Raw genomic sequence first — 14,327 nt, 5'->3', positions numbered from 1 at the left:
CCACTGGGCTGCCAGGGAAGTCCCTACCATGAGGTTTTTATATATGTATATATGTACATACATATAACATAAAAATATATTTTTTATATGTTTTAAATTGCTGGTTTCTTCATGTCACATGTGTTTCCAATAGCCTACATTTGTACTCTCCACTTCTCATAATTGCTGGTTTTGATACCATATTTGTGTGTGGGTGATTTCCTGCCTTGACTGTATGTGAGCTTTTACCAGTGAGCTTTCCCATTTGTAATTTTCTTGTTTCTAGTTGTGGCCTTTTCCTTCTAGAGAAGTTCCTTTGGCATATGTGCTAAAGCTGGTTTGGTGGTGCTGAATTCTCTTAGCTCTTGCTTGTCTGTAAAGCTTTTGACTTCTTGGTCGAATCTGAACGAGAGCCTTGCTGGGTAGAGTATTCTTGGTTGGAGGTTTTTAGCTTTTCTGCCTTGCAGAGTTTCTGCTGGAAAATCAGCTGATAACCTTATGGGAATTCCTTTGCATATACTTACTGCTTTTCCCTTGTTCCTTTTTTTTTGTTCTGGGCACACTGAGCAGCTCTCGGGTCTTAGTTCCCTGACTACACGTTAAACCCGGGTCACAGCTGAGAAAGCACAGAGTCCTAACCACTGGACTGCCAGGGAATTCCCAAGTTCTGTATATTTTAGTGATGTATTTATGATTATATGTGCTGTCAAAATATGCAAAATTGTACATTAGACAGAGTACATTTTACAGTATATACTATAGAAAATTAAGACAAATCCCAGAGACTTTTATTCTTTTAAATAGAGTTGTCATGAAAGGACTCTAATAAAAAGACATTAGGACTGGTGGTCTAGTGGTTAAGAATCCATCTTCCAACGCAGGGGATGCAGCTTTGATCCCTGGTAAGGGAACTAAGATTCCGCATGCCCCAGGACAGTATGCCCACGTGCCACAACCAGAGAGGCCTGCGTGCTGCAGTGAACAGCCCACACACCTCAACTAGGGCCTGATGCAGCCACATAAGCAAATCTTAAAAATAAAAAAGATGTTAGACCACGTAGTCAAGTGGCTAAGCTTCTGAGCTCCCAATGCCAGGGGCCTAGTCAGGGAACTGTCAGGCAGATTACCTCACTAGTGCTGACCAGGAAATACCAGGTTGACTGATTTAAGATTTGGTTTCTGGGGAAGGCTGAAACTGAACTTAGGTAGTGTTGGTTTGGTGAGTAAAGCTCAGTTCAAGTGACTCCGTTTTGGGCTAGTTGTCTCCTTTTTTTTTTTTTAAACAATTCTTTAAATTTTTATTTTAGATTGAGGTATAATTGATTAAAAATGTTGTATTACTGTCAGGTGTACAGCAGAGTGGCTCAGTTATACATATATATGTATCCATTCTTCTTCAGATTCTTATCCCTTATATGTTATTACAGAATGTTGAGTAGAGCTCTTGTGCTATACAGTAGGTCCTTGTTGGTTATCTGTTTTATTTATCTGTGTGTGTGTGTGTGTGTGTGTGTGTGTTCAGTTGTGTCTGACTCTTTGTGACCCTATGGACTGTAGCCCACCAGGCTGCTCTGTCCATGGAATTTTCCAGGCAAGAATACTGGAGTGGGTTGCCATTCCCTTCTCTTTATTTATAGTAGTGGATATGTTAATCCCAAACTCCCAATTTATCTACCCACCACCTTTCCCCTTTGATAACCATGATCCTTTTCAAAGTCTAATCTGTTTCTATTTTGTAAGTAAGTTTCTTTGTAAAGATTTGTATCATCTTTTTAAGATTCTGCATATTAGTGATATCATATGATATTTGTCTTGCTTCACTTAGTATGATAATCTCTATTATTTCATTCTCTTTTATGGTTGAGTAATCTTCTATTATATATATGTATATGTCTGTGTGTGTGTGGCGTGTATGTGTGTGTATATGCCACACCTTTATCCATTTCTCTGTCGATGGATATTTAAGTTGCTTCTATGCTTGGCTGTTGTAAACAGTGCTGCAGTAAACATTGGGGTGCATGGGTGCATGGATTTTTCTTGCTTGCTTTCTCTTCCTTCCTCCCTACTATCCTCCCTTCCTCTCTCCCCGGCTTGCAGGATTTCAGTTCCCTCCAGGAATTGAACCGGGCCCAGAGCAGTTAAGCCCAGAATCCTAACCACTAGGCCACTTAAGGAACTTTCTTAAGTGGCATGTATCTTTTCAAATTACAGTTTTCTCCTGTTAATATGTCCAGGAGTGGGTTTTCAAAACAACTTTAAGGAGAATACGTTTTGTGAAACACAAGTAGTTTTCCCAAATTTACAGTCTTTAGATTTGACATCCACAGTGTTAGGGCTGTTGGAGATATTTCATTTTTCTTGAACACAAACTACAGTTCAATTTTAAATGGATGCAATATCATCTCCATGGTGTATCATAGCAGTTTGCAGCAGACGTTGTAATTCTTATTTGTAACTGAAACTCTCCTTATACCACAACCACCAATTAGGGGAGTGGAATTGGATCCTACCCCAGTGACTGTAGGCACAGTTTCATGCGCTCGTCACTCACTGCCTGTAGCATATGTTGGCTTAGAGAGAAAATTTTCAAAATCACTGGCTAGGGTCTCAGATAGGTTCTCTGCTCTTTAGAGATGTGAAGTCTTGGGTTGATCATCACTGCTCTAAGATGTCACTGTTCCCAATTGGCTAAAGATTCCACATGGAGATTTCCTTTTTAGCCTTACCACCTTCAATTAGCTGAGGAACATTCAGAAAATCTAGGACATCTTCCCCTGAACTGTCTTAGTAATTATAAATATCTCAGTACTTTGAGGTCAGAGAGCTCACATCTGTCATTTAAAACTTCCAGAACCCCGTTCACCTGAGACCCTGTGCACACGTTGGCCCTGGACCAGCAGCTTTTCCATTTCCTGGTGTTTTCCTCTCCAGATTGCAGTTCTTGGCTCAGTCCCTTTATTAAACTTTCAGCAGGGCCAGCAAATCTTAATTGTTACTTCATTAAGTTCCCCGGTATGACTCCCTTCTCTGTTGATATTCAGCTCCTGCCACCCACAGAAAGAGCAGAGCTCACCATGTGAAACAGTTTCTGCTTCCTGACCTAAAACAAATCAGTTTAACTCAAATGCCAGCTAAGAGCCATGCCCTCATGTCTCAATTTGTCTGCAGACTGGTTCTTGATCAAATCTCATGACTGGTGACCTGTTACTGCTCTCTCTTTCAGTCTCTTTTTGAACTAACTTTATAAACACTTATTCCTTCTAAAAATAGTTTTTTCTCTCTTAGTGATCCAGTGCATTTCTTGTTCTACTGTTTCTGTCATCTTTTACAACTGAACTTTTGTTTTATTTATTTTTAATATTTAATTTATTTTTCTGTGTCTGGTCTTAGTTTTGGCATGAAAACTCTCAGTTCCCAACATGTGGTATCCAGTTTCCAGATCAGGACTGAACCCGGACTCCCTGCATTGGAAGCGTGTAGTCTTAGCCACTGGACCACCAGGAGAGCCCCAGAACTGAACTCTTAAAGAGCATTGTTTTTTTCTCTCTCCTGATTACATCGACAATATAGCTCTACTTTTTCAAGTTTCGTGTATTAGCCTCACAGCTCATTGTCACTAACAAAGTCCTAAATCCAATGGTAACTTGAAGATTTTGTTTAAATTTCCTCTCCGAAGCTCTTGCCGCAGTTGACATTTTTATTCTTTTTCACTCTGCTAGACCTTCATTGCTGCGGGCTTTCTCTAGTTGCAGTTCACAGACTTCTTGTTGCAGTGGCTTCTCTCTCTCTCTCTCTTTTTTTTTTTTGCAGTCAATAAGAAATTTACTTGTTTTAAAAAAATCCAAATGCTGGCATTGTCCAGAAAAATTCAACAGGTTTATTTATAATTGTTATAAAGTTGAACTGCTGAAACTTGTTGACTGAAACATTTTGACTTTCATTAATGCTTTACGTCCCCACATTTATATTAAAAATTCACACACAAATGAAAATGGAAAAACTGCCAATACCTGATTTCTGTCCCCTATTTTCCACTTGCAATCATATATTTAGGTACCTTTTGACCCCATGGAAAAAAAATATCTAACGTTCAGAACTACTAATAACAGGAAGAAGAGAATTTTTTTTTTTTTTTTAAAAGAATGAAATGTTTCCCGTTATAGTGGATTCTTAAGCACGTTCTCCATGTATGCGGCGTGCTAGCTGGATATCTTTTGGCATAATTGTTACATGTTTGGCATGGATAGCACACAGGTTGGTGTCTTCAAAAAGGCCAACCAGATAGGCCTCATTTGCCTCCTGCAAAGCACCAATAGCTGCACGCTGGAAGCGCAGATCTGTTTTGAAGTCCTGAGCAATTTCCCGCACCAGACGCTGGAAGGGAAGTTTGCGAATCAGAAGTTCAGTGGACTTCTGATAACGTCTAATTTCATCGAGGGCCACAGTACCAGGCCTGTAACAATGAGGTTTCTTCACCCCTCCAGTAGAGGGCGCACTCTTCCGAGTGGCTTTTGTAGCAAGTTGCTTCCTCGGTGTTTTACCACCTGTCAATTTGCGGGCAGTCTGCTTTGTACAAGCCATGGTATAGAGACCTCCTTACTTACCCTCCTTCTCCTTCGGCTGGAGCTCGGCGAGCTGGAGGCGGCACTGGCGTTGGAGAGTGATGGCGGCGCGGCGGCGGCTGCGAACACCAGGGGCTCCTCTTGTTGTGGTGCACAGGCTTAGTTGTTCCATGGCATGTGCGATCTTCCCAGACCAGGGGTCGAACCAGTGTCCCCTCCATTGCGGTGCTAGTCACATGACCTGGAAATACCATGACAGGTATTTGGGGTACGTGTATCCTTTAGAACAGTGGTTTTCTCCAGGTACTTGCCCAGGAGTGGGATTGCTGGATCATGTTGTAAGGAACCTCCATACTGTTTCCCAAAGTGGCTGTACCAGTCTTATCAGGTTGGCAAAAAGTTCATTGGGGTTTTGCTGTAATATCTTACAGAAAACCCAGACAAACTTTTTGGCTAACATATACATTCCCACCAACAGTGTAGGAGGCTTCAATAACAGTCTGACCTGATGGTAATACAAGTGAAAACTTGGTGAGAACTCTGAAATAATCCACATAGTTGGGTCTTCTCTTCCCTACTTTGCACCTCTACTGGCACGACTGAGTATGTTTCTCTGTCTTACTTCTCCTGAGGTTGAAGGGATTTAGTATTTTTAACTTTGCTAAGGAAAACTGATGAACAGTAAAATAATACTGGGGCCTCCCAGGTAGCTCAGTAGGTTAAGAATCTGCCTGCAGTGCAGGAGACACAGGAGGTGCGGGTTCGATCCATGGGTCAGGAAGATCCCCCGGAGGAGAGCATGGCAGCCCACTCCAGTATTCTTGCCTGGAGAATCTCGTGGACAGAGGAGCCTGCCCAGCTACAGTCTATAGGGTCACAAAGAGTCGCACAGGGTATTCGAAGCGGGGACGGCGTTGGCGACTTATTTAAATATTAATTAGAGATATAAAGAGTAATAGAATGAGGATAGCTCAGCAGGAAAATTCAGTGGAGAAAAGAGGCTGAGTAGCTTGGTTTACGCGGGAGACCAATAAAACTTCAAGACAAGAAGCTTGCATCACTTACGTAGGCCACAGGCGTCCTTCCGTTCTCCCAAAGGAGAGGAGACACTGAGGCCTCCCCGGTCAGATCTTAGAAGCCCAGGCATAATTAGTAAGCATGGCGGGCTCCGCGCTCCAGATGGAGACTCAGCCAGAGTTTGAGAGAGAGAGAGACATGGGGAGACCAGTCTTTCGAGGAACTGATCCCAATTCTTTATTTTCCAAAGTCTGTTTTTATACACTGAGATATTATACAAAAGTCACGCGGGGACAGCAGTCCTGACTTTTATTAAAGTCAGGTGCTTCACACAATGTATACAGAGGTCTTAGGGGTGTTGCATCATCTTCTGGCCAGGGGGGCCTGCTGACAATTTATGACCCTCTCCTTGTGACAGCGGTCAGTCAACCAGAACACTTATTTCTCCAAGGCTGATTATTCTTAAAACAGACGCCACCCAAATAAAGTTACATTCCTATAGGGTGAGGGTGTAGTGGGTTTTAATTAAGGAAAGAATTTACTTAGCCTAAGGTCTAACGTGATTTATATCAAAGGTTAATACTTATTTCTTCTATATATTCATTAATGTGTGTAAGGGCAGGGGATATGGAGACTTAGCAGTAAACATTGGCTCAACAAATGAAAAACCCTTCACCAATACAATTTCTAATCAGCCCACTATACTTATACTAATAGTTTTCTAACTTCTCTAAAGAACCTGTTTTTAGAAGGTTTAAAGCATCTTGAGCCTCTCACGGTTGGGAGGCTGTGAGCAATCACATGTGGCCAGACAAGCCTGTCAGTCAGGCTAGAGAACCTTCAGAGGAGTTTGTAGGTTGAAACACTCCTGTCACGCCCAGGAATTATTATTAACTGGAGCTCTAAGTTAATTCCTTCTCTGAAAGAGGTGGTGGGGGACAGCCCCCCGTAAAGTCAGAGGTGTAGGTGAGAGCACAAAGTAGTAAAGTAGGCAGGCTCTGGTTATGGGGGTAGATGCTCGAGGATTTCCAGGGGGACTCCTGAGGCTCGATCCCGCCTTTGCGTATGTCGAGCCTCCTTCCTCATGACGTTTGCCACGGGCAGAGTGCCTCCTGCTGGCTCCCCGCATACTGGTATCAACATGACAGGTTTTGAGCTATGATACACTTCAGAATAAAAGGGTAGTATATAGCAAATGGAAAACAAGCTCAACATGTTTGATTATTAATATAAAAATTTTGTAAGTAAGATTCAGTTCAGTTGCTCAGTCAGGTCCGACTCTTTGTGACCTCATGAATTGCAGCACGCCAGGCCTCCCTGTCCATCACCAACTCCCGGAGTTCACTCAAACTCATGTCCATCAAGTCAGTGATGCCATCCAACCATCTCATCCTCTGTCGTCCCCTTCTCCTCCTGCCCCGAATCCCTCCCAGCATCAGAGTCTTTTCCAATAAGTCAACTCTTCAAATGAGGTGGCCAAGGTATTGGAGTTTCAGCTTCAGCATCAGTCCTTCCAAAGAACACCCAGGACTGATCTCCTTTAGAATGGACTGGTTGGATCTCCTTGCAGTCCAAGGGACTCTCCAACACCACAGTTCAAAAGCATCAATTCTTCAGCGCTCAGCTCTCTTCACAGTCCAACTCTCTCATCCATACATGACCACTGGAAAAATCATATCCTTGACTAGACGGACCTTTGTTGGCAAAGTAATGTCTCTGCTTTTGAATATGCTGTCTAGGTTGGTCGTAACTTTCCTTCCAAGGAGTAAGCCTCTTTTAATTTCATGGCTGCAGTCACCATCCGCAGTGATTTTGGAGCCCCAAAAAATAAAGTCTGACACTGTTTCCACTGTTTTCCCCATCTATTTCCCATGAAGGGATGGGACCAGATGCCATGATCTTCGTTTTCTGAATGTTGAGCTTTAACTTTTTCACTCTCCACTTTCACTTTCATCAAGAGGCTTTTGAGTTCCTCTTCACTTTCTGCCATAAAGGTGGTGTCATCTGCATATCTGAGGTTATTGATATTTCTCCCAGCAATCTTGATTCCAGCTTGTGCTTCTTCCAGTCCAGCGTTTCTCATGATGTACTCTGCATATAAGTGAAATAAGCAGGGTGACAATATACAGCCTTGATGTACTCCTTTTCCTATTTGGAACCAGTCTGTTGTTCCATGTCCAGTTCTAACTGTTGCTTCCTGACCTGCATACAGGTTTCTCAAGAGGCAGGTCAGGTGGTCTGGTATTCCCATCTCTTTCAGAATTTCCCACAGTTGATTGTGATCCACACAGTCAAAGGCTTTGGCATAGTCAATAAAGCAGAAATAGATGTTTTTCTGGAACTCTCTTGCTTTTTCCATGATCCAGCGGATGTTGGCAATTTGATTTCTGGTTCCTCTGCCTTTTCTAAAACCAGCTTGAACATCTGGAAGTTCAGAGTTCACGTATTGCTGAAGCCTGGCTTGGAGAATTTTGAGCATTACTTTACTAGTGTGTGAGGTGAGTGCAATACAGAATCTTAAAAACTCCTGGAAAAGTGGACGCGGTAATAGGGAAAAAGAAAAAAACCCACAAGAAGTCATCATATAGCAACAAATGAACTGACTCACAGCCAAAATCATTTCATTTATAATCCTGCTCTATTTCCCTCAGCAATTGCTTATCTTAAGGCAAACTCCAAAAGCCATATCATTACATCTATAAAAGTTCAAATAAGGGAATTCCCTGGTGGCCCGGGGGTTAGGACTCCATGATTATTTCACTGCTGAGGGTGTGGGTTCAGTTCCTGGTCAGGGAGCTAAGGTTCTACAAGCCATGAGATAACACGTAAGTGTATGTAATAGGCTAGGACTTTTTTTTGTTTGTTTAATTATAGTATCTTTATCATGCTGCTGCTGCTGCTAAGTCACTTCAGTTGTGTCCGACTCTGTGCGACCCCAGAGACGGCAGCCTACCAGGCTTCTCTGTCCCTGGGATTCTCCAGGCAAGAAAACCGGAATGGATTGCCATTTTCTTCTCCAATGCAGCAGAGTGAAAATTGAAAGTAAAGTTGCTCAGTCATGTCCGACTCTTCGCGATCCCTACTCTGTCCGTGGGATTTTTCAGGCAAGAGTACTGGAGTGGGGTGCCACTGCCTTCTCTAATCTTTATCATATGTAACTATAAACAGTTTCTCCGTATTATGCAGTACCAAACAGTATTCAAATTTTCCTGGATATTTTATTTTTAATATTTATGTTATTTCTCTAGTTTTGGCTGTGACAGGCCTTAGTTGCAGCGTGCAGGCTGTTCATCACAGACTTTCCTTTAGTTGTGGTGCGAGGGCTCAGTAGATGCAGCGCCTGGGCTTACTTCCCCTGTGGCATGTGGGTTCTTAGTTTCCTCAAACCTAGGTTCCCTGTTTGGGAAGGTAGTCCTTTTCTTTTTTCTTTTTTGAAAGAAGGCATATTTTAACTACTGTACCGCCAGGGAAGTCTCTAGTTTTTTTTTTTTTTTTTTTTAATATTTATTTATTTGGCTTCACTGGGTCTTGTGGCATGTAGGATCTAGTTCCTTGACTAGGGATTGAACCTGAGGCTCAAGCAGGGAAGTCCTGCCGATGATGATTCTTGCCTGTACCATCAATATAGGTGATGGTTCTACCCTCCCGTTTCCTTTATTAGGTGGAATATGTTTTTTACAAATAAGAAAGTTATGAGAGTAGAAGTTCAGATAGAAAAAGATACAAAAATATCTTGTTTTATTTCTCCTTTCACAGTGTGATGATTCGGTCCTTTGCCTTTTTCCAAAATGAGGTTTTGAGGGTTTTTTTTCATAGTAATAGTAATAATAAATGTAAAGGAGTTTTACAGATTTTTACTTTGTAGATACAGTTGACCCTTAAACTGCAGGAGTTATGCGTGTCAATCCCCTACACAATCACAGATTTGCGTATAACTTTTGATTCTCCCAAACATAATTACTAATAGTCTACTGTTGACCAGCATATATATTTTATTTTATATGTATTTTATACTTACAGGTAGAGAAAGGAAAATGCTCTTGAGAAAATCATAAAGAAAAGAAAATACATTTATAGTATTGTACCATATTTATGCATAGCCACCAGGCACATGAAAAGATGCTCAACATTGTTAATTAGAGAAATGCAAATCAAAACCACAGTGATATCACTTCACAGCTGTCAGATGGCTGTCATCAAAAACACCACAAATAACAAGGATGTGAAAAAAGAGAGAGAGCCCTCCTACTCTGTTAGCGGGAATGTAAATTGGTACAGCCGCTGTGAATAGGAATATGGAGGTTCCTTAAAAGAACTAAAACTAGAACTACCACCAGATCAGATCAGATCAGTCACTCAGTCGTGTCCGACTCTTTGCGACCCCATGAATCGCAGCACGCCAGGCCTCCCTGTCCATCACCAACTCCCGGAGTTCACTCAGACTCACGTCCATCGAGTCAGCGATGCCACCCAGCCATCTCATCCTCTGTCGTCCCCTTCTCCTCTTGCCCCCAATCCCTCCCAGCATCAGAATCTTTTCCGATGAGTCACCTCTTCCCATGAGGTGGCCAAAGTACTGGAGTTTCAGCTTTAGCATCATTCCTTCCAAAGAAATCCCAGGGCTGATCTCCTTCAGAATGGACTGGTTGGATCTCCTTGCAGTCCAAGGGACTCTCAAGAGTCTTCTCCAACACCACAGTTCAAAAGCATCAATTCTTTGGCGCTCAGCCTTCTTCACAGTCCAACTCTCACATCCATACATGACCACAGGAAAAACCATAGCCTTGACTAGACGAACCTTTGTTAGCAAAGTAATGTCTCTGCTTTTGAATATGCTATCTAGGTTGGTCATAATTTTCCTTCCCAGGAGTAAGCGTCTTTTAATTTCATGGCTGCAGTCACCATCTGCAGTGATTTTGGAGCCCCCAAAAATAAAGTCTGACACTATTTCCACTGTTTCCCCATCTATTTCCCATGAAGGGATGGGATCAGATGCCATGATCTTTGTTTTCTGAATGTTGAGCTTTAAGCCAACTTTTTCACTCTCCACTTTCACTTTCATCAAGAGACTTTTGAATTCCTCTTCACTTTCTGCCATAAGGGTGGTGTCATCTGCATATCTGAGGTTATTGATATTTCTCCCAGCAATCTTGATTCCAGCTTGTGTTTCTTCCAGTTCAGCGTTTCTCATGATGTACTCTGCATATAAGTTAAATAAACAGGGTGACAATATACAGCCTTGACATACTCCTTTTCCTATTTGGAACCAGTCTGTTGTTCATGTCCAGTTCTAACTATTGCTTCCTGACCTGCATACAAATTTCTCAAGAGGCAGATCGGGTGGTCTGGTATTCCCATCTCTTTCAGAATTTTCCACAGTTGATTGTGATCCACACAAGCAAAGGCTTAGGATTCAGTATTTCCACCCCTGGGTATTTATTTAAAAAAAACAAAACCCATTGATTTGAAAAGATACGTGCACCCCAGTGTTCATAGCAGCATTATTTACAATAGCCAAGAAATATATGGGAGGAACCTATGATGATCAACAGATGAATGAATAAAGATGTGGGATATCTATCGATAAATGCATATATCTTTTATATATTTATTATATATACTGTGTGCATATATTTAATGGAATAAAATACTACGCAGCCATCAAAGGAATGAAATTTTTCCATATGCAACGTGGGCGGACTTGGAGGGTATTATGCTTAGTGAAATAATTCAAAGAGAAAGACAAATACTGTATGATATCACTTTTATGTGGGATCTAAACAAAACAAACTGGTGACGATAACAAAAAGAAACACTCACGATGTAGAGAACCAACTTGTGGTTACTAGGGAGGAACAGGGCCTGACAGCAGTAGCACACGGGAGGTGCAAACTACTGGGTGTGAGATAAGCTGCGGCATATGTTGTACAGAGTGTAGTCGATGTGTTACAGCTGTAAATCAAGTGGAAACTTCAAAAGTGGCGATCTCTATGTTGTACACCTGAAACTTATATAATGTTGTAAGTCAACTCTACCTTAATTAAAAATAAGATAACGTGAAAGAACTCATATTTACACATATTCATGTGTTAATAATGAAACAGCAATATGATTGGTCCATGGTAGCCTAGCTTATACGCTAAGGAATGGTTGGTTATAAGAGTTTTTACTGATTTTCATGTTTTATTCATGGTTATCCTTAAATAAAGGGTGAGCATGTACAAATCAAAGCATAGGATTAAAAAATGGTAATAGATTTCTGGTTTAATTAATAAGATCTGCTGCAATGGATTTGAGATTTTTTGTCAAAATATGTTCAAATGAATTAAGCTTAATAAGAACTTTTTAGTTTGATATTGTTTTATTGTCATCATGACCAGTTTTACCTCATTAACGTTTTTATTTATGGCTGCATTGGCTAACAGAGATGTATTCCTTCATGTGATCATTTATTCAGAAAACATTTTATCATGACATCCTATTTAAGTAGTTACTTTGCTTATGTTGTGGTTGCTAGTTTTTGTTGCGGATCATTCCAGTTCAAGAATGGGAACTATTTATAAAGACATGGCAACTCCTAACATTGAAAATGTCTGAATTGCCCTTTTTTGTAGCAGGTATTATGACTAAAGGGCTTATTCTGTTTTCTTCATTTCATTTTCTTTTTTAAATTTATTTGTAATTGGAGGATAATTGGTTTACAATATTGTGTTCATTTCTGCCATACATCAACGTGGATCAGCCAGCTTCTGTCTGACTTTTTAAATTTTTTCATTTCTCAAAAAATGTTTCTGTATGGCACCAATTCTTCTTCCACTGTTTGTGTTTGCTCTAGTTTCATTGCCCATATCATATAAGTCTCCATCTTATAAAAGAAGTCAAAAGCAGTCTTGAGTAATCAGAACCCTTCTGCTGGATTGTCTAAGGTCATTTTGTTTTCTGGCACTGGTGCATCATATTCCTCTAGCACGGGTTCAGAAGCACTCATCTCCATCAAGTTGTCTTCTGTTCATTCCTCTGGTATGGGGTCAGTTAGCTCTTGAATTTCTCCAAGATCCATATCGTGAAACCCTTCACCTTCTTACCTGCTCCCCTCCCCCGGCCACCATACATACAGTCTCTCTCATGATTTTCTTGACTGCCTTTGTTTTAAATCCTATGAAGTCATCTGGACACATTTTTCTCCAGTAGGAATTTATTGTTTCAGACTTTATAGCTTTCACAGCTTTTTCTATAACAAGAGCATCTTAAGTAGTATAATCCTTCCTGACTTCTGTGGTGATTTCTTGATCAGAATTCTCGTCCATCGTAGCACTGATAATCTTTCCATAGAGTGCTGTATGTCATGGGCCTTACAAGAACTGTAAAAGGCAGTCCCTTACTTGCAAGATACTGATTTCAGAGACAAAGCAGCAACGGAACCAATTCAGAAAAATGGTTCTTCTTGTCTAGGCCTTCTTGTATAACCAAAGACTGGTGTTTATATTTTCCCAGGGGTTAGCAGCTTTGTAATCGGGAGTCCTGATTATCAACCAGACTGCATTTGTACAACATGGTCAGAGGGTTTGGCATAGTCGATAAAGCAGAGGTAGATGTTTTTCTGGAACTCTCTTGTTTTTTCTGTGATCCAACAGATGTTGGCAATTTGATTTTTGGTTCCTCTACCTTTTCTAAATCCAGCTTGAACATCAAGAAGTTCTCATTTCATGTACCGTTGAAGCCTGGCTTGGAGAATTTTGAACATTACTTTGCTAGTGTGTGAGCTAAGTGCAATTGTGCAGTAGTTTGAACATTCTCTGGCATTAACTTTCTTTGGGATTGGCATGAAAATTGACCTTTTCCAATCCTGTGGCCGCTGCTGAATTTTCTAAATTTGCTGGCATATTGAGTACAGCACTTTCACAGTATCATCTTTTAGGATTTGAAATAGCTCAACTGGAATTCCATCACTTCTGCTAGCTTTGTTCATACTGATGCTGCCTAAGGCCCACTTGGCTTTGCATTCCAGGATGTCTGGCTCTAGGTGAGTGATCACACCATCGTGATTATCTGGGTCATGAAGATCTTTTCTGTCCAATTCTTCTGTGTTTTCTTGCCATCTCTTAATATCTTCTGCTTCTGTTAGGTCCATACCATTTATGTCCTTTATTGTGCCCATCTTTGCTGAAATGTTCCCTTGGTATCTCTAATTTTCTTGAGAGGTCTCTAGTCTCTCCCATTCTGTTGTTTTCCTCTGTTGCTTTGCATTGATTGCTGAGGAAGGCTTTCTTATCTGTCCTTGCTGTTCTTTGGAACTCTGCATTCAGTTGCGTATATCTTTCCTCTCCTCCTTTGCCTTTTGCTTCTCTTTTCTCAGCTGTTTGTAAGGCCTCGTCAGACAACCATTTTGCCTTTTTGCATTTCTTTTTCTTGGAGATGGTCTTGATCACTGCCTCCTATACAATATCACGAACCTCCGTCCATAGTTCTTCAGGTACTCCGTCTATCAGATCTAATCCCTTGAATCTATTTGTCACTTCCACTGTATAATCGTAAGGGATTTTATTTAGGTCATACGTAAATGGTCTAGTGGTTTTCCCTACTTTCTTCGATTTAAGTCTGAGTTTGGCAATAAGGAGTTCATGATCTGAGCCACAGTCAGCTCCCGGTCTTGTTTTTGCTGACTGTATAGAGCTTCTCCTTCTTCTCCTGCAAAGAATATAATCAGTATGATTTTGGTATTGACCATCTGGTGATGTCCCTGTGTAGAATCTTCTCTTGTGTTGTTGG

At 41.0% G+C, this 14,327-nt stretch overlaps 2 protein-coding genes across 3 annotated transcripts in view; one reads left to right on the top strand and one right to left on the bottom strand.

The window, feature by feature from the left end:
- LOC100138449 (zinc finger protein 501) overlaps window positions 1–14,327 on the top strand; it is a 34,121-nt gene that overhangs the window by 3,185 nt on the left and 16,609 nt on the right. The window lies entirely within an intron of this gene.
- LOC100847490 (histone H3.3C-like) lies at window positions 3,772–4,671 on the bottom strand. Its single transcript, XM_003587354.6, has one exon. The coding sequence runs from the start codon at window positions 4,558–4,560 to the stop codon at window positions 4,150–4,152; it is 411 nt and encodes a 136-aa protein (XP_003587402.1). The 5' UTR covers window positions 4,561–4,671; the 3' UTR covers window positions 3,772–4,149.

Source organism: Bos taurus, chromosome 18 (genome assembly GCF_002263795.3).
Source record: "Bos taurus isolate L1 Dominette 01449 registration number 42190680 breed Hereford chromosome 18, ARS-UCD2.0, whole genome shotgun sequence".
Classification (NCBI taxonomy): Eukaryota; Metazoa; Chordata; class Mammalia; order Artiodactyla; family Bovidae; genus Bos; species Bos taurus.
Note: the sequence above shows the minus strand (reverse complement) of the source record. Positions and strands in the feature narration are given on the sequence as shown.